The sequence below is a fragment of the Muntiacus reevesi genome, chromosome 8, assembly GCF_963930625.1.
Source record: "Muntiacus reevesi chromosome 8, mMunRee1.1, whole genome shotgun sequence".
NCBI classification, from domain to species: domain Eukaryota; kingdom Metazoa; phylum Chordata; class Mammalia; order Artiodactyla; family Cervidae; genus Muntiacus; species Muntiacus reevesi.
Window position 1 is genome coordinate 49,935,930 of NC_089256.1, and position 27,501 is coordinate 49,963,430.

Genomic DNA, 27,501 nt, shown 5'->3' on the forward strand with positions numbered 1-27,501 from the left:
CAAGAGTCCCAGAGGAATATGGGACCTTAGAATCTGAGTTATCTCCAGGCAGCACTTGGTTTTATCTGTTAGGCAAAAAAACCTCTCTGGCTGCAAAGTAAGTAAGTGCTTACAGGTGCCCAAGATGATGCTAAGCACTACGGGTAGGAAGAGAAACCCAAAGTTAGTAACAAACTACAAGAACATAAAACTATCATGAACAGGTCCTAAAATTAAAGAGGGAACTATTGGGTAGTGTGCTACAGTTAGCTTAGGTCGGCTCAGGAGAGGGATCCTTGGCATCTCCCAAGCTCAGTAACATCATTTTAGTAGTTTGAAATCAGCCATGGTGAGAGTATCTACAACACACAAGTTGGCAAACACCAGAAATAAGAGCCATTTTGCCCCTAGAGAATGGGTTGCTAAACAGTTACCAGCGTGCCACTAATTCCTGTCAGAGCTGGAGTCCTGAGGCAAATGTGGCATGGGGACCCCAGCAGCAGCCTGTGGGAAGTGGAGCTTCAAGATGACCCAGGACTCTAGCTGGCAGAAGGAGCTCCTCCAGCCCACTGCTCACAGGCCTGGGTACCTCTGATTCTCCAGAGATGGCAGGGTTGTGAGGAGGGAGAATGAGGACAGGCTGAGTGCCACAACTCCTCACAATCCCAGTGGACTGGGCAGGGGTGCCCTGTGTTGCAGGGAGCAGCATGCCTGGGTGTGATGGCTTCCACCAGCACAGCAGGTATGGGTTTGGCATGGGGTTTGCTCTTGAGCCTGTGAAGGGGCTTCAGACAGAGGCTTTGAACATGGAGAGTGACCAGACCATGTTTAAGGTTTTGTGCTCAAGTGCCACCAGAATCCAGCCTTTTGTCTCCATTCCCATGGGGCTGAACATCTGGGCTCTTTGACCCCTGAAGAGTGAGATGCAGGGACTTCCCTCGTGGTGCAGTGCTTAAGAATCTGCTTTGCAGTGTAGGGGACACAGGTTCAATCCTTGGTCAGGGAAGTAAGGTCCCACATGCCTCAGAACAACTAAGCCCACATACCACAACTACCAAGCCCATGCTCTGGAGCCCGTGAGCCACAACGAGAGTCCATGCGCTGCCACGAAGTTCCCACATGACGCGACGAAGGTCCCGCATGCCACAGCTAAGACCCAGCACAGTCAAATAAATAGTAGTGAGATGCAGAAATTTTCCACCTCCTCTCTCAGGGACAGGAGTAAGAGAGTGGGTAGGAGAAAAATTCCAGAACTACTTGTTTTCGGAATAACCAAGCATTGAGACAGATACCAAAGTGCCATTAAATACACCACACCCACTTCTATGCTTACGGAGCTTTGGGAAGGAACTTGTACTGTAGTCCCAGGAACAACACGGTGTTAGCTGGCAGACACGTCAGAGACCATTGTGCAGGCTGGAAAATAGGCTGGGTGAAGGGAAGGGGCTTTCTTAAGAGCATGTAGCCATTGTGTAGAAGACCAGGGACTGGAACTAGGCCTCCTGAATCTGAGCTACCTTTTGAATATCACTGCACTACCTCCTTCTAGGTATCTAGGAGGCCAAAGGGTTGTCATGACAGCAAGAGGTAAGGCATCCTGGAAACTTTAGGGGAAACCATTCAGGAATGTCATTAGGAGATTGCTCTCTCCTTTCACAATCAGGTGCAATTTATTTGTTTAAAACATCACAGTAACTGGAAGGAATAGCGCAGGAATAGACATTTGGCGTCAGTGATTACATTAGGTTCTTTGGGGACCTTGGCATCAGGACCATGACTGATCAGATCTTTGGTTTTGGAGGGGAAGTGGATGTCAGTTTACCCAGGAAGTGGAACAGTCAAAGGCTGTCCACAGGAGAGGCAGTGGTGGGAATTTTGGAAGGGAAAGGAAAGGAAGAGAATCAGCGCTCTGTCCCAGTCCAGCCAACACTTAGAGGTGGAATGGGGCCCTCACCTAGGGCTGTCTTGGGCAGTGGCTTCTGTGTCATATTGTCAGGCTTCTCCCCCAGCTCCAGGATATGAAGACTGAGATGGTCCCTCCAAGCCCTGCTCAGCAGGGAGGACAGGGCTGGTGGGTCCTCCAGGGTCAGGTGGGGAAAGATGAGCGTCTCACTCCTGAGTGGGAAGCGGCACTTCCTCACGGCCGGCCTGGTGGTGCCAGGGGTCACCACAAACAGGCGGCAGAGCCACGGCCCCCCAGCTGCTTGGCACGATGGGTGTCTGGTGAAGTTGTTTAGGGCTTGGCACAGGACCCCGTCCTCAGCCCCGCCCATGTCCACCACATCCACTGACAAGCCCAAGCCCGGGAGATGCAGGAGGTGCCGGGGGGGCATGTAGGTGTGGGTGAAGACGAGTGTGAAGTGGGTGGGTACGCGCAAGGGCTCAGGGGCATGAACCACCTGCTCCAGGTGCCGCAGGCCAGGCACGAGGCCCCCCTGGTGCAGACAGCCGAAGAAGAGGGCACCCAGGATGTTGAAGAGGGCCAGAGTGCCCCTGTAGGGGGCCGGCTGGGTCTGCAGACTACAGAGCAGGACAAGGGGCACCAGGAGGGGAATCAGGAAGCGAGCCTCCTGGTGGCTAAAGGCAGACAGGAGGGCGAGGGGCATGAAGTAGAAGAGTAGGAGGAGAGACCTGGGGCTGGGCCGGGGCCTCCAGGCTCCCAGCGCCCTTGGGAAGCCCATCTGGGCGAAGGCCCGCAGCTGCTGCCACGTGGCCCGCAGGGTGTGGGCGTGCAGCGCCCCAAAGAGCAGGAAGCCGTTGACAGCCAGGTGAGTGAGCCTCACGTGTGTGCCATGCCTTGCCAGGTTCACCGGATCCAGGTTGTAGTGCAAGAAGTTGACAGGTGTAAGGACAAGGGTGCTGGGTCTAGATGGACTGGAGAAGTACCAGCTGTCCACAGCCACAAATGCCACTGCAGTGAGGCTTGCCCCCGGGAGCAGCACCAGGGCTTGCTGGGTCAGCGACTTGAAGCTGGGATCTGTGGCTCCGCGAGTGCCCCAGAGGAAGAGGGGGGCCAGAGCAAAGGCCAGAAAGGTGGGCCGGTTGAAGAAGCCAGCCACCACGAGGCCCCCCAGAAGCCAGCCATGCCACCTCGGGCCTGGAGCAGGCTTCCTGGGTGTGCAGCTCCTGGGCACCCCAGGGGACACCAGTACCAGCAGCCAGGCGAAGAGCAGTCCCTCGATGGCGTTGGAGAAGGTCCTTGTGTAGAAGACCAGGGTGACATAGGAACCCGACAGAAGGAGCAGGGCGTTCCAGCGCTCCGCCCCCCAGGCTGGAGCCAGGTGGTACACGGCCAGGTCCAGGGCAAAGGAGAGGGCGGTGAGGAGGAGTCGGGGCCCCACCAGCAGCACGTAGCCACTCACCGCGCCCGGCCATGGCCCCCACTCTTCCCAGAGCCTGACGAGCCAGAAGGCAGAGCCAGAGGTCAGCAGTGGGAAGACCACCGTGCGGCAGGCACTGCTGGGGTGAAACTCCCAGGGCCGGGCAGCCTCGACGCCCAGGACGTCCTCTGCAGAGAGAGCAGGAGAGGTGAGCCAGATCCCAGTTCGAGAGCATGAGACACCAAACCCCAGCATGGCCCCCAGGACTGTCTGTGCCCCACACAACCCTAGGGCTATGAAGCTGACAGAGCCCACTCCTGAGATTAGGTGATGTGGTGGGGGACAGCTGGCCCCAAGGCAGGGAGAGCACCCAGGTGGGTGTGACAAAATCACAGGAACCCTTCAGACCAGAGTCATCTTCAGCTGGTGCTGAAGAGGACATCAGAGAGGGGGGGATCTGCTGGCTTAAAGGTGGAGGGGCTGTTGGCAAGGAAGGCGGGTGGCCTCTGGGAGTGGAGAGCAGCCATTGGCCCACAACAAGGCAAGGAAATGGGACTTTGGTTCATAGCCTCAACAAACTAAATCTATCCAACAGCAAGGACGAGCTTGGAAGCAAGTATCTCCCCAGAACTTCCAGATAAGAACTAGCCCAGCCCACACCTACATCCTTGAGCCCACACCTCAAGGATACCCTGAGCAGGGAGCCTTAGTGGGACTTCTGATTTACAGAACTGTGAGCTTCCAGGTCAGCAGTGGGAAGAACACCGTGCGGCAGGGGCTGCTGGGGTGAAACTCCAGGGTTAAGCTGCCAGGCCTGCAATGGTCTGCTGTGCAACCTCACACCTGCGAAGTGAGGTAACACTATGCCCTGGACAGCGTGTGTGGGGAGGAGCAGGGGAGGCTCCATTCCTCTTCTTGGCGCTCTAAGGTCTCCAGAGTCAAAAACGCATCTTTGTGATTGTGACTGTCCTCCAGGACAAGCACTGTGAGAGTGTGGAAGGGAGTGAGCAACTGTGCTTATGGTCCAAGATTACTAGTTTTATCTAGGATTCCTAGTTTTTAAAATGAATATACCCGTGTAATTAAAATTACTTGATGTGTGGGGCTAGTCTGTGACCCTGTACCCCACTGTCACAGAGCTTTGAGTGGGGATGAGGGAAAAAACTTAATTTCTGCATCTTAGCTCCAGGTCTCACAACATCTCCCACTTGGTAACACTGCGGGTTGTTTAAGGCTCTTTGCTTCTCCTATTCATCCAGCCTTTTGGCAGTTTTCTCTACGTCAGAAGGTGAAAGGGAAAAAATAAAGTCTTGGGTCAGGTCATCTGGCTGCTTTTTACTGGCTCAGGTTAAATCGGGGTGGAAAAGAAGACCGGACCTGGGCTTCCCTGGTGGCTCAGTGGTAAAGAATCTGCCTGTCAGTGCAGGAGACATGGGTTCAATCCCCAATCCAGGAAGATCCCACATGCCGGGGAGCAACTAAGTCTGTGGACCACAACTATTGAGCCCACGTGTCACAACTACTGAAGCCCTCACACCATAGAGTTTGTGTTCTGCAACAAGAGAAGCCACCACAATGAGAAGCCCTCGCACCTTAACTAAGAATACCCCCGTTCACCACAATTAGAGAAAAATGCCCGTGAAGCGGTGAAGACCCAGCAAGACAAAAATAAACATGGTTAAAAAACGAATAAGACTGGACTTTTCAACTTTAAAAGCAAATCTACCTGTTGAGGTCTATGGCAGAAAGGACTGATACCTCCTTAATATCCATTTCTTCCTTCATCCTTAGTCTCTTTAGCTGGGCATGTGGTCAGATATAAAGACTATATTTTTTTAGCATCCCTTTGCAGCTAGGTGTGGTCACGTGACATATTGTGACCAATAAAATGAAAATGAGCCAAAAGTATGTGACTTTCAAAACATGCCCTTAAAGAAAGTAGGAATGCCTATCTCTTTTCTGGTGGTGGGAAAGACCTGGTGTTTAACCTGATGGCTGGAGCTCAAGCAGACATCTTGAGCCATGAGGAGGAAGGCTTGTGACCACAGCATCTGAAAAGCCTCAAGGTCTCTGGCAACTGTCTTAATGATATGTCCTATACCACCTAGAAGCGAAGTTCTAACAAGTGAGCAGTCTAGGTCTGAGTTCCCTCAGACATTACATGAACCTACAGAAGGAAAGTTTCATTATTATGTCACAGTCCTGTGTAGGCTTCCCCAACCACTGGGGAAGCCCAACTTCGAAATCCTTCCACTGAGAAGCCCCAAACAGCTTTTGTTCTGAAAACCTGTACTGTTGGTATAAGCAGGAAAGCATCAAAGAGGCTGGCATTTCACTGCTAACATTTAGAAGGTCATTGTCGCCGCTCAGGAAGGAGATGTGACGTTCCTCCTCTCAAATTCTTACGCCAGAGGGGCTTGTGGATTTACTGCTCATGTGCACAGACATTTTTCTCCCTCTGCACTAAATATCCAGTGGCTTCCCAGGTGGCACAGGTAGTAAAGAATCCACTTGCCATTGCAGGAGACACAGATTCGATCCCTGGGTTGGGAAGATTCCCTCAAGAAGGAAATGGCCACCCACTCCAGTATTCTTGCCTGGGAAATTCTATGGACAGAGGAGCCTGGTGGGGGCTGTAAAGTCAGATACAATTGAACATTCATGCACACTCTAAATAATCAACCAGTTCCTCGACCAAACTTTGCTGCACAAACTTATCTTAACCACACATGGGGAGTTTTACCTGCCATGACCTCGGGAGACTGGAAGAACTCATCTGGGTGCACGTAGCCTGTCTGTGGAAGGAGACACCACACCAGGCGGAGCAGGCCAAGGCTGCCCCACAGCACTCTGGCTGCCATTTCCATATCAAATTGCTGCAGGAACACAGGGCCAGAGTCTAGAATGACTTCAGATGCTATTCTGGTTCCACAGCTCTACATCTGCCAAGGATAACATTTGTTAGTTCAGTTCAGTTTCAGTTCAGTCGCTAAAGTAAATCATATGTTCCGTTGTCTGAACAAACTCAAAATGGGTCTACAAACAATAAAAATCTTAATAATAATAGCTGCTGTTCACTAGTCAGTCAGTTCAGTAGCTCAGTCGTGTCCAACTCTTTGCGACCCCATGAATCGCAGCATGCCAGACCTCCCTGTCCATCACCAACTCCTGGAGTTTACTCAAACTCATGTCCATCGAGTCGGTGATGCCATCCAGACATCTCATCCTATGTTGTCCCCTTCTCCTCCCACCCCCAATCCCTCCCAGCATCAGGGTCTTTTCCAATGAGTCAACTCTTTGCACGAGGTGGCCAAAGTATTGGAGTTTCAGCTTCAGCATCAGTCCTTCCATAAACACCCAGGACTGATCTCCTTTAGGATGGACTGGTTGGATCTCCTTGCAGTCCAAGGGACTCTCAAGAGTCTTCTCCAACACCATAGTTCAAAAGCATCAATTCTTCGGCACTCAGCTTTCTTCACAGTTTGAACTGTGAACTCTCACATCCATACGTGACCACTGGAAAAACCATAGCCTTAACTAGATGGACCTTTGTTGGCAAAGTAATGTCTCTGCTTTTTAATATGCTGTCTAGGTTGGTCATAACTTTCCTTCCAAGGAGTAAGCGTCTTTTAATTTCATGGCTGCAATCACCATCTGCAGTGATTTTGGAGCCCAGAAAAATAAAGTCTGACACTGTTTCCACTGTTTCCCCCCCGTCTATTTGCCATGAAGTGATGGGACCAGATGCAATGATCTTAATTTTCTGAATGTTGAGCTTTAAGCCAACTTTTTCACTCTTCTTTCACTTTCATCAAGAGGCTTTTTAGTTCCTCTTCACTTTCTGCCATAAGGGTGGTGTCATCTGCATATCTGAGGTTCTTGATATTTCTCCTGGCAATCTTGATTCCAACTTGTGCTTCTTCCAGCCCAGCGTTTCTCATGATGTACTCTGCATATAAGTTAAATAAGCAGGGTGACAATGTACAGCCTTGACGTACTCCATTTCCTATTTGGAACCAGTCTGTTGTTCCATGTCCAGTTCTAACTATTGCTTCCCGACCTGCATATAGGTTTCTCAAGAGGCAGGCCAGGTGGTCTGAAATTCCCATCTCTTTCAGAATTTTCCACAGTTTATTGTGATTCGCACAGTCAAAGGCTTTGGCATACTTAATAAAGCAGAAATAGATGTTTTTTCTGGAACTCTTGTTTTTTCAATGATCCAACAGATGTTGGCAATTTCATCTTTGGTTCCTCTGCCTTTCTAAAACCAGCTTGAACATCTGGAAGTTCATGGTTCACGTATTGCTGAAGCCTGGTTTGGAGAATTTTGAGCATTACTTTACTAGTGTGTGAGATGAGTGCAATTGTGCGGTAGTTTGAACATTCTTTGGCATTGCCTTTCTTTGGGATTGGAATGAAAACTGACCTTTTCCAGTCCTGTGGCCACTGCTGAGTTTTCCAAATTTGCTGTCATATTGAGTGCAGCACTTTCACAGCATCATCTTTCAGGAATTGAAATTGAAGTTCAGCTGGAATTCCATCACCTCCACTAGCTTTGTTTGTAGTGATGCTTTCTAAGGCCCACTTGACTTCACATTCCGGGATGTCCAGCTCTAGGTGAGTGATCACACCATCATGATTATCTGGTCATGAAGATCTTTTTTGTATATTTCTTCTGTGTATTCTTGCCACCTCTTCTTTATATCTTCTGCTTCTGTTAGGTCCATACCATTTCTGCCTTTTATTGTGCCCATCTTTGCATGAAATGTTCCCTTGGTATCTAATTTTCTTGAAGAGATCTCTAGTCTTTCCCATTCTATTGTCTTCCTCTATTTTTTTGCATTGATCGCTGAGGAAGGCTTTCTTATCTCTCCTTGCTATTCTTTGGAACTCTGCATTCAAATGGGTATATCTTTCCTTTTCTACTTTGCTTTTCGCTTCTCTTCTTTTCACAGCTATTTGTAACGCCTCCTCAGACAGTCATTTTTCTTTTTTGCATTTCTTTTCCATGGGGATGGTCTTGCTCCCTGTCACGAACAATGTCACGAACCTCCGTGTACAATGTACAATGTAGAACCTCCGTCCATAGTTCATCAGGCACTCTGTCTATGAGATCTAGTCCCTTAAATCTATTTCTCACTTCCACTGTATAGTCATAAGGGATTTTATTTAGGTCATACCTGAATGGTATAGTGGTTTCCCCACTTTCTTGAATTTAAGTCTGAATTTGCCAATAAGGAGTTCATGATCTGAGTCACAGTCAACTCCCAGTATTGTTTTTGCTGACTGTATAAAGCTTCTCCATCTTTGGCTGCAAAGGATATAATCAATCTGATTTCGGTGTTGACCATCTGGTGATGTCCATGTGTAGAGTCTTCTGTTGTGTTGCTGGAAGAGGGTGTTTGCTATGACCAGTGCGTTCTCTTGGCAAAACTCTTATTAGTCTTTGCCCTGCTTCATTCCATACTCCAAGGCCAAATTTGCCTGTTACTCCAGGTGTTTCTTGACTTCCTATTTTTGCATCCCAGTCCCTATAATGAAAAGGACATCTTTTTTGGGTGTTAGTTCTAAAAGGTCTTGTAGGCCTTCACAGAACCGCTCAACTTCAGCTTCTTCAGCATTACTGGTTGGGGCATAGGCTTGGATTACCGTGATATTGAATGGTTTGCCTTGGAAACGAACAGAGATCATTCTGTTGTCTTTGAGATTGCATCCAAGTACTGCATTTTGGACTCTTTTGTTGACCATGATGGCTACTCCATTTCTTCTAAGAGATTCCTGCCCACAGTAGTAGATATAATGGTCATTTGAGTTAAATTCACTCATTCCAGTCCATTTTAGTTCGCTGATTCCTAAAATGTCAACGTTCACTCTTGCCATCTCCTGTTTGACCACTTCCAATTTGCCTTGACTCATGGACCTAACATTCCAGGTTCCTATGCAATATTGCTCTTTACAGCATCGGACCTTGCTTCTATCACCAGTCACATCCATAACTGAGTATTGCTTTTGCTTTGGCTCCATCCCTTCATTCTTTCTGGAGTTATTTCTCCATTGAGCTCCAGTAGCATATTGGGCACCTACTGACCTGGGGAGTTCCTCTTTCAGTGTCCTATCATTTTGCCTTTTCATACTGTTCATGGAGCTGTTTACTAAGTTCCTGCTAAATCCAGGAACCTTACATGCATATCTCATTTAATCCTTTCCACAGTCTGAGATAGTGAGTGTTATATCTCCATTTTACAGATGGGGAAACTGAGGCCTCTGGTGAATAACCTGGTTACTTGCTAACCATATTTGTTAAGTGTCTAAATACAATATTTGCAAGTAGGATTAAAGTACCTTCCAAATCTGGGTCTCCAGCCCCATTCTACTCACCAGCTCCTATTTACAAGCAAGCATGGCAGCCTGGCTCTTACAGTTCTGAAAACTTAAGAACTTCAAAGGATTCCACCCATTTCTCTGCAAAAAATTTACTACATTTGACTTCACTGTCTCCAGTTTACTCCCTCCAAATTTCATACACCTTGGAACCTACCTTTTGGAAGGTGATGGAAACAGTGCTTCCCAAATTTATATGTTGAAATTCTGATGTGATGATGTCAGGAAGTGGAGCGTTCGGGAGCTGCTTAGGTCATGAGGGTGGATCCCTCATGAATAAGATTAGTGTTCTTATAAGAAACACCAGGCATTTATAAAATAGCTCTCTCACTGCTTCCACCACATAGTGAGGACATAGTGAGAAGTTGCTGAATATGAATTGGGAAGAAGGCCCTCATTATGCCAGAAACATAATCTCAGACTTTCAGCCTCCAGAACTGTGAGAAATAAGGTTATGTTGTTAATAAGGCATAAGTGTAGGTTATGTTGTTTATAAGGCTGTGGTATCTTGTTAAACCAACCCAAATGGACTCTTCCTGATGGGGATTCTCACTCCCTTGACTCAAAGATCAGTGGGAATCTGAGTTGACTGCACGATGGACCTTTTCATCAACAACAGTGTATCATCACAGGTGAACAGAAAAACAGGTCTGACAAAGTGTTCAGTCAGTTCAGTTGCTCTCTGAGACCCCCATGGAATGCAGCACTCCAGGCTTCCCTGTCCATCACCAACTCCTAGAGCTTGCTGAAACTCATGTCCAATGAGTCGGTGATGCCATCCAACCATCTCATCCTCTGTTGTCCCCTTCTTCTGCCTTCAATCTTTCCCAGCATCAGGGTCTTTTCCAAGGAGTCAGTCTTTCGGATCAGGTGGCCAAAGTATTGGAGTTTCAGCTTCAGCATCAGTTCTTCCAATGAATATTCAGGACTGATTTCCTTTAGGATTGACTGGTTTGATCTTCTTGCAGTCCAAGGGACTCTTAAGAGTCTTCTCCAACACCACAGTTCAGAAAGCACCAATTCTTCGGCACTCAGCTTTCTTTATGGTTCAGCTCTCACATCCATACATGACTACTGGAAAAACCATAGCTTTAACTAGATGGACCTTTGTCGGCAAAGTAATGTCTCTGCTTTTTAATATGCTATGTAGGTTGGTCATAGCTTTTCTTCCAAGGAGTAAGTGTCTTTTAATTTTATGGCTGCAATCACCATCTGCAGTGAGGTTGGAGCCCCCCAAAATAGTCTCTTACTGTTTCCATTGTTTTCCCATCTATTTGCCATGAAGTGATGGGACTGGATGCCATGATCTTCCTTTTTGGAATGTTGGGTTTTAAGCCAGTTTTTTCATGCTCCTCTTTCACTTTCATCAAGAGGCTCTTTAGTTCTTCTTCACTTTCTGCCATAAGGGTGGTATCATCTGCATATCTGAGGTTATTGATATTTCTCCCATCAATCTTGATTCCAGCTGTTTCATCCAACCCAGCATTTTGCATGATGTACTCTGCATATAAGTTAAATAAGCAGGGTGACAATATACCATCTTGGCATACTCCTTTCTCAATTTGGAACCAGTCTGTTGTTCCATGTCCAGTTCTAACTGTTGCTTCTTGACCTGCATACAGATTTCTCAGGAGGCAGGTAAGGTGATCTGTTTAAGAATTTACCATCTCTTTAAGGATTTTCCAGTTTGTTGTGATCCACATAGTCAAAGGCTTTGGTGTAGTCAATAAAGCAGAAGTAGATGTTTTTCTGGAATTCTTTTGCTTTTTCAGTGATTCAGCAGGCATTGGCAATTTGATATCTGGTTCCTCTGCTTTTTCTAAATCCAGTTTGAATGTCTGGAAGTTCTTGGTTCATGTACTATTGAAGCCTGGCTTGGAGAATTTTGAGCATTACTTAGCTAGCGTGTGAGATGAGTGCAATTGTGCAGTAGTTTGAATATTCTTTGGCATTGCCTTTCTTTGGGATTGGAATGAAAACTGACCTTGTCCAGTCCTGTGGCCATGGCTGAGTTTTCAAAATTTGCTGGCATATTGAGTGCAGCACTTTCACAGCATCATCTTTTAGGATTTGAAATAGCTCAACTGGAATTCCATCACCTCCACTAGCTTTGTTAATAGTGATGCATCCTAAAGCCCACTTCACTTTGCATTCCAGGATGTCTGACTCTAGTTGAGTGATCACACCATCGTGGTGGTTATCTGGGTCATGAAGATCTTTTTTGTATATTTCTTCTGTGTATTTTTGCCACCTCTTCTTAGTATCTTCTGCTTCTATTAGGTCCATACCATTTCTGTCCTTTATTGTGCCCATCTTTGCATGAAATGTCCCCTTGGTATCTCTAATTTTCTTGACGAGATCTCTAGTCTTTTCCATTCTATTGTTTTCCTCTATTTTTTTGCATTGATCACTGAGGAAGGCTTTCTTATCTCTCCTTGCTATTCTTTGGAACTCTGCATTCAAATGGGTATATCTTTCCTTTTATCCTTTGCCTTTAGCTTCTCTTATATTCTCAGCTATCTGTAAGACCTCCTCAGACAACCATTTTGCCTTTTTGCATTTCTTTTTCTTGGGGATGGTCTTGATCACTGCCTCCTGTACAATGTCATGAACCCCTGTCCATAGTTCTTCAGGCACTCTGTCTATCAGATCTAATTGCTTGAATCTATTTGTTACTTCCAGTGTATAAATGTAAGGGATTTGATTTAGGTCATACCTGAATGGTCTAGTGGTTTTCCCTACTTTCTTTAAGTCTGAATTTGGCAATAAGAAGTTCATGATCTGAGCCACGGTCAGCTCCTGGTCTTGTTTTTGCTGACTGTATAGAGCTTCTCCATTTTTGGATGCAAAGAATATAATCAATCTGATTTCAGTGTTGGCCACCTGGTGATGTCCATGTGTAGAGTCTTCTTTTGTGTTGTTGAGAGAGGGTGTTTGTTACCATCAGTGCATTCTCTTGGCAAAACTCTTGCCCTGCTTCATTTTGTACTCCAAGACCAAATTTGCCTGTTACTCCAGGTATCTCTTGACTTCCTACTTTTGCATTCCAATCCCTTTTAATGAAAAGGACATCTTTTTTGGGTGTTAGTTCTAAAAGGTCTTGTAGGTCTTCATAGAACCATTCAACTTCAGCTTCTTCAGCATTACTGGTTGGGGCATAGACTTGGATTACTGTGATATTGAATGGTTTGCCTTGGAAATGAAGAGATCATTCTGTCGTTTTTGAGATTGCATCCAAGTACTACATTTTGGACTGTCTTGTTGACTGTGAGGGTTACTCAATTTCATCTAAGGGATTCTTGCCCACAGTAGTAGATATAAATGTCATCTGCATTAAATTCACCTATTCTAGTCCATTTTAGTTCACTGATTCCTAGAATGTCGACGTTCACTCTTGCCATCTCCTGTTTGACCACTTCTAATTTACCTTGATTCATGGACCTTATCGGAGAAGGCAATGGCACCCCACTCCAGTACTATTGCCTGGAAAATCCCATGGACAGAGGAGCCTGGTGGGCTGCAGTCCATGGGGTTGCGAAGAGTTGGACATGACTGAGTGACTTCACTTTCACTTTTCACTTTTATGCATTGGAGAAGGAAATGGCAACCCAATCCAGTGCTCATGCCTGGAAAATCTCAGGAATGGGGTCGCACAGAGTCAGACATGACTGAAGTGACTTAGCAGCAAGAGTGGCAGCAGCAGCATGAACCTTATATTCCAGCATGAACCTTATATTCCAGGTTCCTATGCAATATTGTTCTTTACAGCATCGGACTTTACTTCCATCACCAGTCACATCCATAACTGGGCATTGTTTTCTCTTTGGCTCCATCTTTTCATTCTTTCTGGAATTATGTCTCCAGTTTGGAGAAATTGTCTTCTCCAGTACCATACTGGGCACCTACCAACCTGGGGAGTTCATCTTTCAGTGTCCTATCTTTTTGCCTTTTCATACTGTTCATGGGGTTCTCAAGGTAAGAATACTGAAGTGGTTTGCCATTCCCTTCTCCAGTGGACCACATTTTGGCAGAACTCTCCACCATGACCCGTCTGTCTTGGATGGCCCTACAGGGCATGGCCCATACTTTCATTGAGCTAGACAAGGCTGTGGTCCATGTGATCAGTTTGCTTAGTTTTCTGTGTTTGTGATTTTCATTCTGTCTGCCCTCTGAAAGATAAGGATAAGAGGCTTATGGAAGCTTCCTGATGGGTGAGACTGACTGTGGGGGAAACTGGGTTTTGTTCTGATGGGTGGGGTCATGTTCAGTAAACCTTTCATCCAATTTTCTGTTGATGGGCAGGGCTCTGTTCCCTTGCTGTTGTTTGACCTGAAACCAAACATGGTGGGGGTAATGAAGATAATGGTGACCTCTTTCAAAAGGTCCCATGCATGCACTGCAGCACTGAATGCCCCAACCCTGCAGCAGGCCATTGCCCACGCCTCTGCCAGAGGTAGAGTGTATCATCGCGGGTGAACAGAAAAACAGGTCTGACAACGTGTTTGTTACTGCTCCAGAAAAACATGGTAACTGCTCCCTGGCTTTGATATTTCAAAGCTTGAACTTAAACAGCTATTGTTCACAGGTGTGATATCAAGTCACAACAGAGGAGACAAGGCAAAGTGAAGCAACAGAACAGGAATCTGGCAGATGCCAACCAGGAGCCTCCTGATACTAAAACCTCACAGAGCTTAAAAGATAAGTTTTGGGGCCTTGGCTTGAACTTTACAACTGAATCATACAGACTGTTTTTCCAGAGTCAGTGAATATCCTGACTTTTAGAGTTTTCAGATAGAAAAGAAAGAAAAGAAAGTTTAGTCTCTCAGTTGTGTCTGACTCTTTGCGACCCCATGGACTGTAGCCTACCAGGGTCCTCTGTCCATGGGGTTTTCCAGGCAAGAGTACTGGAGTGGGTTGCCATTTCCTTCTTCAGAGGATCTTCCCAACCCAGGGATCGAACCCGGGTCTCCCACATTGTAGGCAGATGCTTTACCGTCTGAGCCACCAGGGAAGTCAGATATCTTTCAGATAGAAGATGAGGTCAAACTTAGTACTGGGATGCAAAGATTTAATCAGTATTTTTTTGCAGTATGATACTGCAAGACAGTGCAGCAACTTGCGGTGGAGACAGGGGTAGGGGAGAAGCACAATATCCATCACAGAGGACAAACTTTGCAGGCCTGCAGGCCTGGCTAAGATCCCAACTCTGCCCTTAGGTAGCTTGTTGCCTTGGACAAGTTGCCTATATCCCTAACCTCAGACTCCTCATTGAGAAAGTCAGATGATAATGTTAAGCTCATAGAGTTGAGGGAGATTTGAGAGCTGATGCACGGTGGTCAGTGGTACAGAATCCACCTGCCAATGCAGGATATGCAAGAGATGACGGTTCAGTCCCTAGGTTGGGAAGATTCCCTTGGAGTAGGAAATGACAACCCACTCCAGTATTCTTGTCTGGAAAATTCTATGGACAGAGGAGCCTGGCGGGCTACAGTCCATAGGGCCACAAAGAGTCGAAAACAACTGAGCATACATGCACACACGCACATACGGTGGGCACTTAGTATACAGAGTCCACATGTGTGAGTAACCAACGGGAGACTGCTGTTGCTGTTTTCAGTTGAGGCACAAATAATAAATCCAAGCTGCTCCAGACACCTAGGTGTTAGTTCACAGTCTCCTTAGGAGCTTCTGAAATGCCCCATAGGTGAGGGGCCTGGAAAGCCTGAAGAAAGAGGTGAAGTGAAGTGAAGTGAAAGTTGCTCAGACATTTCCAGCTCTTTGCAACCCCATGGACTATACAGTCCATGGAATTCTCCAGGCCAGAATACTGGAGTGCATTGTCCTTCCCTTCTCCACGGGATCCTCCCAACCCAGGAAGCGAACTCTGGTCTCTCACATTGCAGGAGGATTCTTTCCCAGCTGAGCCACCAGGGAAGACCAGAAGAAAGAGGTAGACCACTGCAGATTGGTAGGTGGCAGGTTTAAGAAGCAAGAGAACCTACTTACCAGGCTTGTCATGGGTGGCTGCAGGATAACAGACCTCCACACACCGCCTGCCAGAATCCTAGAGTTTATACAGAGGACTAAACTGGGCTCCATTATGTACACTGTCCAGACAGTCTCAGCACCACAGGACTATTTCAGAGTTCTGTCCTTGGGCAGCTTCTGGCGTGAGGAAGGCAAGCAGAACACGCATTCCAAGGATGGGGAGGGGGTTAGGGGCCTCCGGTGGCCAGAGTCCAGCTCGTGGGTCACATGCTCTCCATGGTCTCCTCCAACACTTCTACTAACTACTAAAATAAACAGGATTTGGTTTAGTCCAATTGTCAAGATACATTTAGCATGAGTTTGAAGCTTTTCTCTAAGTAAAGAACTTTTACCGCATGATTAGATTAAAATACCAAATCCATTACGCTGACTGGGAGCACAGAAACCAGCCTGCCCTGCTCTGCTGTGAGTAGTTACAGAACAAGCCTGGGTCCTGAGTCTGTACTGTTTTCCTTCTGTAGCGACAGGAAATTAATCCTGTTTAATGCTCACCATCTATTCCCCCTTCCAGATAACAGCACTTAGAATTCACATTCAGAACTTGCACTCCTCACCCTCTATCACCTATTTTTAGCTATGTGGCTTGGGATTTAATTCCATGCCCAAAGCCAGGTATAGATCCTGAAAGGTTTAAGTCAAATAACATTTGCCATCCCACTGGCCACATTGATTGGTTCAGGGTTGGGCACATGACAGCTGGTCTGATCAGAGGAACTGGGAAAAGTACTGGTAAGGGTGAGTCATGGCCCTTCTCATCTCTGCCTGGCTTGGTGGGGTGAGGCTGCAGGGGTGGGAGGGACGTCATTCCTTTGCTGGTGAAAAGCGTGTCCTCTGCCCCTCCTGGGGCTGGGGAGCAGGTCTTGCATAGTGACTCCACTCTGACATTAAATTATATATTCCCTGGCCATCTGTCTGCTAAACTGGGAAAATCGTGCAGCCTTCGGTGTAGAGCATACCTCCCTGTGGGTTACACTTCGTACCTCACCTTTAGGGATGTGCTGGGACTTGCCGGAGTCTAATGATAGATCTAGAAGCAAACGGGGTGATGGGGGAGTGTCCTGAGGAGGAACAGCACCTCTTGCAAAGCAGCTGCTTCAGGGAGGCCACTACAGTTTTCAATGCAGAGTTAATCCCCTCAGATGCATTAGAAGTGAAGTGAAGTCGCTCAGTCGTGTCCGACTCTTTGCGACCCCGTGGACTGTAGCCTACCAAGCTCCTCCGTCCATGGGATTCTCCAGACAAGAATACTGGAGTGGGTTGCCATTTCCTTCTCCAGGGGATCTTCCTGACCCAGGGATCAAACCTGGGTTTCCTGCATTGGAGGCAGATCCTTTAACCTCTGAGCCACTAGGGAAGCCTGGTCAAATAGTCTCATCGGAATTCAGGGACTCAACATCCCCATCTCTGTCAGGGTCTTGCAATTTGTTCTTATCCCAACATACAGTATTCCATCTCTTCCCAGTCAATGCCCTCCTTTTAACAGTAGATACCATTGAAACTGGGAATTTAATTTGCCTTGTAACTCAGCCACTCACTGGGTGAGATACTGGGTTTGTTTTTCAGCAAGTTTTGGGGTCATTTTATGAGGATCTTGAGCTGGGAATTTGAAATCATGAGCTCATCCTTTTCTTTTCCCACTTTGTCCAGCACAGTTAGGCACTCTCATTATACTATTTAGTTTAACTAAAATGTTTGAACATCACTCAAAACCTTGCCTGGAGTATCCAACAGCTATATTTTTCATATCTCTAATATCATCCCTCCATGGACTACCAGTATCCTCTTTACCATGTGAAATAGAGTCATTAGTGCCTTGAACTCTAATCAGACCACAGATCCAGTTCCAGAAAATCCAGGATGTATTCAGAGAATTCATCCTTAAGATTCTGTTCCTCTAGGGTAATTTCCTGATGGAAACTAAATCCCACATGCTGCAACTCAGAGTTCACATCCTGGTATCCGGTTCCATCACTTCATGGCAAATAGATGGGGAAACAATGGAAACAGTGACAGACTTTATTTTCTTGGGCCCCAACATCACTGCAGATGGTGACTGCAGCCATGAAATTAAAAGATGCTTGCTCTTTGAAAGGTTATGACAAATTTAGACAGTGTATTAAAAAGCAGAGATATTACTTTACCGACAAAGCTCTGCATAGTCAAAGCTATGGTTTTTTCCAGTAGTCATGTATGGATGTGAGAGTTGGACCATAAAGAAGGCTGAGTGCCAAAGAATTGATGCTTTGAACTGTGGTGTTGGAGGAGACTCTTGTGAGTCCCTTGGATTGCAAGGAGATCAAATCAGTCAATCCTAAAGGAAATCAGTCCTGAATATTCATTGGAAGGTCTGATGCTGAAGGTGAAGCTCCAATATTTTGGCAACCTGATGTAAAGAACTGACTCATCTGAAAAGACCCTGATGCTGAGAAAGATTGAAGGCAGGAGGAGAAGGGGACAACAGAGGATGAGATGGTTGGATGGCATCACTGACTCATTAGACATGAGTTTGAGCAAGCTCCAGGAGTTGGTGATTGACAAGGAAGCCTGGCAGGCTGCAGTCCATGGGGGTCACAAAGAGTGGGACCGAACTGAACTGAAAAGATCCCCTCTGCCACAACTAAGACCCAGTGTAGCCTAATAAATAAATTAAAAAAAAATTCTGTTCCTCCAGAACCACTTCCAGTACCAAAATCCAAAAGTCAAGGGTCAACCAAAGAAAGTAGGAGACCAGTCTTAAGATTTATTGCAATGAATTGACTTATGGATTTGTGGGGTTGGCTAGGCAAGTCTGAAATCTGTAGGGCAGGCCATTAGGAAAGGCAGGCTGCAAATTTTGGGCAGAAGTTGAAGCTGCAGTCCACTGTGGAGAGTTTCTTCTTACTCAGGAAAACCCTGGTTCTGCTCTGAAGGCCTTTCAACTGATTGCATCAGGTCTACACAGATTATTATTGAAATAATCCCCCTTACTTAAAATCAACTGATTATGGGCTTTTATGCATCTATAAAATACCTTCAGAGCAACACTTAGTGTTTGATTGAATAACTGGGAACTCTAGCCTAGCCAAGTGGACACAAAAAAACTGACCATCACACTGTAAATAATTCAGTGTTTATAACTGTGTTTGAATTTTAGATTAATGGGGGTAATTCTTCATGTAACTCATTAATGACTTGCTTTTTTTATTCAACATTTGATAATGGTATTCACCAGGTTGTTCTCTGTAGCTGCAGAGTAGTTCCTATCCAATGTAGTTCCTATCATTGCTATATTTATTCCACTGGTGAATATACTAAAGCTTACCCTTCTACTGTTATTTACCAGCTAGGTTATTGCCAGGGGGTTACAAGTTTTTTCTTTTTTGTTCTTAATAACACTGCTATAAGATTCTTATTCAAGAGTTCTCTGAAGTACATACCTAGAATTGGAATCTCTGAGTCATAGGATATGCAGACTTTATCTTTAAAAAAATTTCTCAGTTTTAATTTCTAATATGGTAAATAGCAATAGCTATACCTCACATAAAAAGCTCTTTGGGTGTCCTCAGTATATTTTTAATACAATCTTGATACTAAAATGTTTAAGATCAACTAGATGAGGGACTAAATCTCCACTGAAAAAGTCAAATTTCATTACCATGAGAAAATAAGAAGGATAAATTTTATATTAAAGTGAAGATGTTGTAGTTAAAGGAAGAAAGAATTCAGAAAAGAAATAACATTTTCAGTAAGTTAAGAAAAAACATAATGTTTTAGGCAAAAGATATATATGGGTTTGCACACTTTTAGCTTCATCAAACAAGGCTAACATCCCCAAACGTCACTACCGCTTAACAGATAGTGGAGAGCCCCTGTTTTGTATGCTCATTTATACTGTGTATTGTCTGATGTTTGATTTTATGAATCTTGTAGGTATTAGCATCTATTTCCCTGATTACTAACCTTTTCTCTTTTGTCTACACAGGATCTTAGTTCCCTGACCAGGGATCGAGCATGTGCCCACTGCAGTGGAAAAGCAGAGTCCTAATCACCGGACCACTAGGGAAGTCCTCAACACCTTTTCAAATGTTTGTGAAAAGGTGTTCCTTCTATGGAATTCCTTTTGAACCATTGGTTGTCTTCTTACCATGTATAGGAATTCTTTATATATATTTTTATATTTATTGCATGACAAATAGCCTTTTCTGGTTGTGCTATTCCTAATATTGATTATCTGTGCCTTCCTTTTTTATCTCTTAATCATTTTCACCAGAATTTTGTCAATATTATGAATATTTTTGAAAAATCAAATTCTGGCTTGTTCATCTTTTTTAAATTAATTTTTTCTTATATGTAGTTTTATCTCCCTTTTACTTTTTTGGGTATTATTTTGATATGGACACTTAACTCATTAATTTTGAGACTTTTGAGCTCATTTGTTTTTGAGCTTATTTTCTTATGAGAAATATTTATGGTTATACATTTTCTCTAAATACTATGTTAACTGCATCCCACACGTTTTGTTATATATTTTCATCAGCTTTTGATTCTAAATATTTTCTAATTCCATTGTAATTTCTTCTTCAGCTAATGGTTTATGGTTGAAGCATTTGAGTTTTTGATTAAGACTTTATTTTTATTTATTTTATAATACTTATTTATTTATTTGGCTGCACTGGGTCTTAGTTGTGGCATGTGGGATATTTAGTTATGGTATGTGGGATCTAGTTCCATGACCAGGGATTAAACTTGGGCCCTCTGCATTGGGAGCACAGAGTCTTAGCCACTGGATCACCAGAGAAATCCCCAGACTTTATTTAATTTTTCAACAGCAGTTTTAGAGTCACTGCAAAATTGAGAAGAAGGTATTGAGGTTTCCCATGTACACCCAACCCCTATAAATGCATAGCCTCTCCCATTATCCCCCACCAGAGTAGTACATTTGTTATAACTGATGAACCTACATCCACCCATCATATCATCCAAAGTCTCAGTTTCCATTACTGTTTACTCTCTGTGTTGTACATTCTACAGGTTTGAACAAATGTTTAATGACATGTATCTACCATTATAGTATTAAATAGAGTATTTTCACTACCCTAAAAAAACTGTGCTCTGCCTATTCATCCATGCCCTCACCCCACAGCATTTAATTTTTAATGGTCCATTTTTGTAGATATTCCACAGATGCTTCAAAACACCATATATTCTGCAGTTATTTAATATAGAGTTCTACATGCTTGTTAACTGTGTTGCTCAAATCTTTTATATCCTTAATTATTTTCTACTGATCATTCTGAATATCACAGAAATGTGTATTGAAATAGCTCACGAGATGGTGATCTTGCCAAATTTTCCATGTAATTTTGTCATTTCAGCTCATTTTTCAAGTTATAGAATTAGTTTTATAGAAGCTTAAAATTGTTATTCTTATTGGAAAATTGAATATTTTATCATTATACAGTCATCTTTTTATTTCTAGTAACTTTTTCCCCTTTAGATATTTTCCTTTGGGGTTCCCTGATGGCTCAGTGCTAAAGAATCCGTCCGCCAATGCAGGAGACATGGGTTCGATTCCTGATTTGGGAAGATCCCACATACCACAGAATAACTAAGCCTGTGAGCCACAACTATTGAGCCTGTGCTCTGGAGCCTGGGAGTCACAACTAGTGAGCCCACGTGCTGAAAGTACTGAAGCCTGAGCACCCTCGAGCCTGTGCTCTGGAACAAGAGAAGCCACTGCAGTGACAAGCCCTTGCACCACAGCTAGAGAGGAGCCTCCACTCACAACTGGAGAAAAGCCCATGCAGAAGTGAAGACCAAGCACAGCCAAATAAATAAATTAATTAAATTATTTAAAAAATATTTTCCCTTAAAATATTGTCTTATATAGCTATATGATCTTCCTTTTATTTAGTATTTACATAGTACATCATTTCCCACCATTTTTACTTTCAAATTTTCTATACATTTTAAAAATGTATGTCTGTTGTAAAGAACAAATAGCTGGGTTTTGTTTACTCAGTCTGACAATGTTTGTTTTTAAAATGCAGTTTTATGTCAAAATATTTAAATTTAGTGCAATTATTGATATATTTATTTTTTCCATCTTACACTGTGTTTTCTTTTTTCATGCCTTTCTATCTTTTGTTTCTCTCTCTTTTCTTGCCTTCTTTTGGATTGGCTTTTATTTTCCTCATTCCTTTTTCTCTAACACTTTGAAAGTTATATTCAACTTCCATTATGTTATAAAATGCAGTACATTATTTAATGTCTTAATATTTAATATAGTGTTCTACAATTCTACTATGATGATTCTGAGTGTGCATTTTTTTAAATCATAGTTGGAATTTTTTTGGCTCCTTAACTCTGGATTAGGGTCCTTTGTCATCTATAGAAAGCAATTCTGTATTATATTTTCAAATATTGCCTCTTCCCTCATCTTTATTCTCTCTCTAGAATTATGATTGAATATATGATACACCGTCTTGGTCTATCTTCTGTGTCTTTTAGAGCTCTAGTTTATATTTTCCATCTCTCTGCCTCTCTGGGTTATAGTTCAGGTAAGTTCTTCTATCTTCCATATCCCTAATCATCCTGTCAGCTGTATCTAATCAGCTGTTAAGCCTATTGAATTTTAAATTTAAATTTTTCACTTCTAGTAGTTTGATTTTATTCCACACCTGCTTGGTCTTCTGTCATATTTTCAAGGTTCTCTTTTATTTATTATATTAAGGATACTTATTTGATATGCTAGATCTGATAACTCCAACATTTGAAGTTTTCGAGTGGGTCCAAATTCTCAGGGAAACTGCCTTTCTTGGATTCTGATGCTAATCAAATTGGGGTGGGGGATCTTCCCTGAGAATCTGCATTCCTGATCCTACCCTCATATAGGTTTTCAGCCTGAATTCACATGATTAGGCACTACCTCCACCCAAAGACAAAAAACCTGGAGCCAATAGTGTGATTAAAAATGACCCCACACTTACAATGCACATAAAATAATAATACAAGATATTAGATATATGTGGGGGCTTCCCAGGTGGTGCTAGTGGTAAAGAACCTGCCTACCAATACAGGAAATGTAAAAAACAAGGGTTTGATCCCTGGGTCAGGAAGATCCCCTAGAGGAGGGCATGGCAACCTACTCCAGGATTCTTGCCTGGAGAATCCCCATGGACAGAGGAGTCTGATAGGCTACAGTCCGTGGGGTCGCAAGAGTCAGACACGACTGAAGTGGCTTCAATAGCACAACACAGCATATTTATGTGTGTGTATGTATATGTGTGTGTGTGTATAGATATGTATCTATATATATGCATGTATATATATTAGGTTAGCACAAGAAATAACCATGTTCCATACTACAGAAAACAATCCACAGATTTAAGGCGATCCCTATCACAATACCCATGACATTTTTCACAAAATCAGAACAAATAATCCTCAAATGTATATGGAACTGCAGTAGACCCAGAATCGCCACAGCAATCCTGAGGAGAAAGAACAAAGCTGAAGGCATAATCCTCCAAGACTTCAGATAATGCTACAAAGCTGTATAATCAAAACAGACTGGTATTGGCACAAAAAAACAGATATATAGATCAATGGAACAGAATAGAGAGCCTAGAAATAAACCCAACACCTATGGTCAATTAATCATTGACAAAGTACGTAAGAATATACAATGGAGAAAAGATAGTCTCTTAAGCAAGTGGTGTTGGGAAAGTTGGGACAGCTTCATTCAAATCAACGAAGTTAGAATACATCCTCATACTTGACACAAAAATAAACTCAAAACGGCTTAAAGACTTAAATATAAGACATGACATCATAAACTCCTAGAAGAGAACATAGGCAAAACATTCTCTGATGTAAATTGTATCCATGTTTTCTTAGTCTCTAACCAAACTTTACAAGCTTTCCATACAGCAAAGGAAACTAGGAAAAGCCAACCTAAAGTGGGAGAAAACTTTGTAAATGATGCGACCAACAAGGCGTTAGTATCCAACATATACAAACAGCTCATAAACTCAATGTCAAAAGAAAAACAACTCATCTAAAAAATGGGCAGAAGACCTAAATAGACATTTCTCCAAAGAAGACATACAGATTGCCAACAGGCATATGAGAAAACGCCCAACATTGCTAATTAGTAAACCACAAAACCACAATGAAGTACCATGTCCCAGCAGTCAGAATGGCCATCACCAAAAGTCTACAAATGATAAATGATGGTGAGGATGTGGAGAAGAGGGAACCCTCTTACACTGCTTGTGGGGGGTGTAAATTAGTGCAGCCACTATGGAGAACAATATGGAGGTGCCTTAAAAAATGAAAAATAAAGCCACCAATGATCCAGCAATCCCATTCCAGGGCATTTATCCAGAAGAGATGAAAACTCTAACTAAAAACGACACATGCACTTCAATGTTTGTAGCAGTACTATTTATAATAGTCAAGACATGTAAGCAACCTAAGTGTCCATCAACAGATGAATGGATAAAGATGTGGTATAAATAAACAATGGAATATTACCCATAAAAAATGAAATACTGCCATTTGCAGCAACATTAATGGACCGAGAGAACATCATTCTGAGCAGATTCAGATATTATATGATATCACTTATGTGGAATCCAAAAAATAATACAAATGAATCTATATACAAAACAGATTCACAGACATGGAAGACAAACTTACAATTACCAAAGGGGAAAGGGAGGGGGATAAATTAGGAATCTGGGATTAACAGATATAAACTTATAAGCATAAAATAGAGGAGCAAAGAGGATTAAGTATATAACACAGGGAACTATATTCAATATCTTGTAATGACCTATAATGGACAATAATCTGAAATAAAAAGTATATTTATGTGATGCAATTTGCTGTACCTGAAACTAACACACTATTGTATGTCAATGTACTTCAACTAAAAAAAAAGAAAAGAAATAGCCATGTTGAGGAATAAGACAGGTTCGAGTAAAGCTAAGTTAAAGCCATCTCAAGTTATTTTCAAGGAAGTCATGTACTTACATGTCAGCCTTGGTCAGTGAATCTTTGTGATCATGATTTGGGGTGGGGGAACAGGAGACATGAGGAAAGTGAAAGTGAAGTCACTCAGTTGTGTCCAGCTCTTTGCGACCCCATGGACTGTAGCCTACCAGGTTCTTCCCTCCATGGGATTTTCTAGGTAAGAGTACTGGGGTGGGTTGCCATTTCCCTCTCCAGGGAATCTTCCCCATCCAGGGATCAAACCTGGGTCTCCCGCATTGTAGGCAGATGCTTTACTGTCTGAGCCGCCAGAGAAGCCAACACAAGAGGACTGGACAGCAATCATGTCAGTGCCCTTTAGGATGTGGCCCCAGATGACTATGGGGAGCCTGAATGGCTCCACGACAGCTGAGGCTGGATGCAATGGGGAGAGGCTATGTCTAGGCCTCTGAGGCTGGTTCAAGAACAACTGCTGGCTGACTGCTTCTCAGCACGTGGTAGGGAAGGTGAGCTGGGATCACAACTCGAGCATGAGGCCTACGGAGCAAGCCAGCCTGTGGCCACATGGCCTGCAGAAGTCTGCTGTCCTCCACCCCACCCTCGCCCATTCTTATTCTGCCCAAGCTGATGCCACTGGCTGGGGCTGCTCCATCTCCATGGTTCAGCTTTGCCAAAACTGATTTTGGTCTCTATGAGAGTTATCTAACAATTAAGTGAGTGTTTTCAAAGTACCTAATATACTTTTAAAACAGGAAAGAATCCTACAATGTTTGCTTTATAATACGCATGCTTTTGTCCCTTAGCAAAATATCCAAGCATCTTTCCATACATCAAGAGCATCCCCTTCCACCAGCTGCAAGCTCTCCAACCATCATGTATCTGTTTGCTCCCTCTGCTCTCTTCAGCTGGCACCTTCCTTTCCATCCATAAATGTGTTTGATTCTCTACCATTCTTACAGAAACAAGCAACTAAAACTCTCCCTGAAACTGGATGTGCCCTCTATCTACTTCCTCCATCTCCTCTTCCCTTCACAGGAAACCTCAAACCATCCACATTTGCTGAATTCAGTGCTCATGTCGTGTTAACTTTCCTTCACCATAGAGTCTGGCTTTTCTCACCACCGCTGTCCTGACATAGTCCTCTCAAGAGCCACCTGATTTTCTAATTGTCAAATCCAATTAACCCAGTTAGATGGCACTGCAGGCCCCTACATCGCCTGCCATTTGACAACAGGGATTCCAATCTCCTTCTGGAGGATCCTCTGACATCGTGAAAGGCTGGGAAACCCAAAGCTACATTTTGTAGATTCCCTTGAAGTTGGGTTTTGCAAGTTAGGTTTTAAGAATTTAGAAAGCAGATGTCAGACTTTCTTAGTGGTCTGATGGTTAAGACTTCGCACTTCTACTGCAAGGGGCGCAGTTTCCACCCCAGTCAGGGAAGTTCCGCAAACCACACAGTGGAGCTAAAGGAAAAAAGAGGGAGGGGATATATGTATACCTGTAGCTGATTCACTTTGTTGGACAGCAGAAACCAACAAAATGTTGCAAAGCAATTATTCTCCAATTTTAAAAAAAAATGAAGAAAGCAGAAGTGAAACAGGCCATGTTTCTGTAGTTTTCAGTGCTTTCTCCTGGCAAACAAGATTATGCAGACATAGGGTTTTCCTGCAGCAGCTTCAGCTCTCCAGTGTCCAGCCCAGCTTTGGGTGTAACGGCAGTTATGGCAGCATTCTAACATCGCTGTTAGTAAGTTCAACAGAGTTCTGAGGTGGCCTTTATACTTGTCTGTCACAAATGGTGCCTCCTCCAGAGAGTTATTTCTGGGTGTTCAGAGTCTTTCCTGGCAGCCCAAACTGCAGCCTATTCTTCGAGTGCACCTACTGATTTTTAGTACCTAACTGCCTATTTAGATTCTCTTTCAATTGGCTTCTATTTCCCATAATGAACTCTGGCCACTTGGTATCAGAAGTGGCTGTAGGCAGTAGGCCTTCGTGAAAGACAACATTTATATGCTGAAAGAAAACAGCCACAGGTCGGTCAGGCAGGGGCCGTGTGGGCATGCTTGTGCCTTCCCAGGGCCAGGTGCGTATTCTCCGGGGCTGTGGCTCTGAGACGTGCACCCTCCCCTGTGCTTATCCTGAGGCCACCCAGAGCTTCTTGGCCAATGACCAGCTCTGCCACACCAGTGAAACTCCATCCCACACTCACCTGCTTTTCTCCCTTGACCACATGTCCCATCATTGTGATTTCATCTGCTGTGTCTGTGTTGGAAGACCTTCTGGTCCCTAGGCTCCACCTCACAATCTGGTCCACCCTGTGGGGAAAGGGAACAGTCAAATTGTCCAGATGTATGTTGCCTTCCTTCCCCCAAGAACTAAAGCAAATAGATAAAAGAAAAAAGAGGAGAAAATAACTACCAGTCTATCTTCTTTGTCTAGGAAAAAAAAAATTCAAGAATGACGACAAAACAAAGGTATTTTCAGGTAAGCCAGAATTGAAATACCTTCACAAGCAGATCCTAGAACATTTGAAAGGAGATATACATATATATATATATATGTAGACGTATACACAAATATATATCAGGCCAAAGGAAAAATGACTTCAGAGGAGAGATCTGAGATGGAAGTAGGAGTTGGTTCTTAGATGGGAAATATTCAGAAGGTGGAAGTCAAGCGAAGGCTATCCTCCTGCTGCCTTGCTTGCTTCTGGTGCTAAGATCAAGGAGGTGGGTAAGTTTTCTCAATCAGTATTCCAGTTTCATTTACCAGCTTCGTAGGTGCTGACAGGGAGCAAA

General features: G+C 44.0%; 1 protein-coding gene across 1 annotated transcript in view; it reads right to left on the reverse strand.

The window, feature by feature from the left end:
• Positions 1-1,612: 1,612 nt before the first annotated feature.
• The window catches only part of PIGZ (phosphatidylinositol glycan anchor biosynthesis class Z), a 29,798-nt gene continuing 3,909 nt past the window's right edge, over positions 1,613-27,501 (reverse strand). Inside the window, exons 3-5 of the mRNA XM_065942116.1 lie at positions 26,913-27,018; positions 6,043-6,235; positions 1,613-3,487 (exon numbers count right to left, since the gene is read on the reverse strand). Coding sequence (XP_065798188.1) covers positions 1,881-3,487; positions 6,043-6,235; positions 26,913-27,018 — 1,906 coding nt within the window. The 3' untranslated portion in view covers positions 1,613-1,880. The remainder of the gene's footprint in view (positions 3,488-6,042; positions 6,236-26,912; positions 27,019-27,501) is intronic.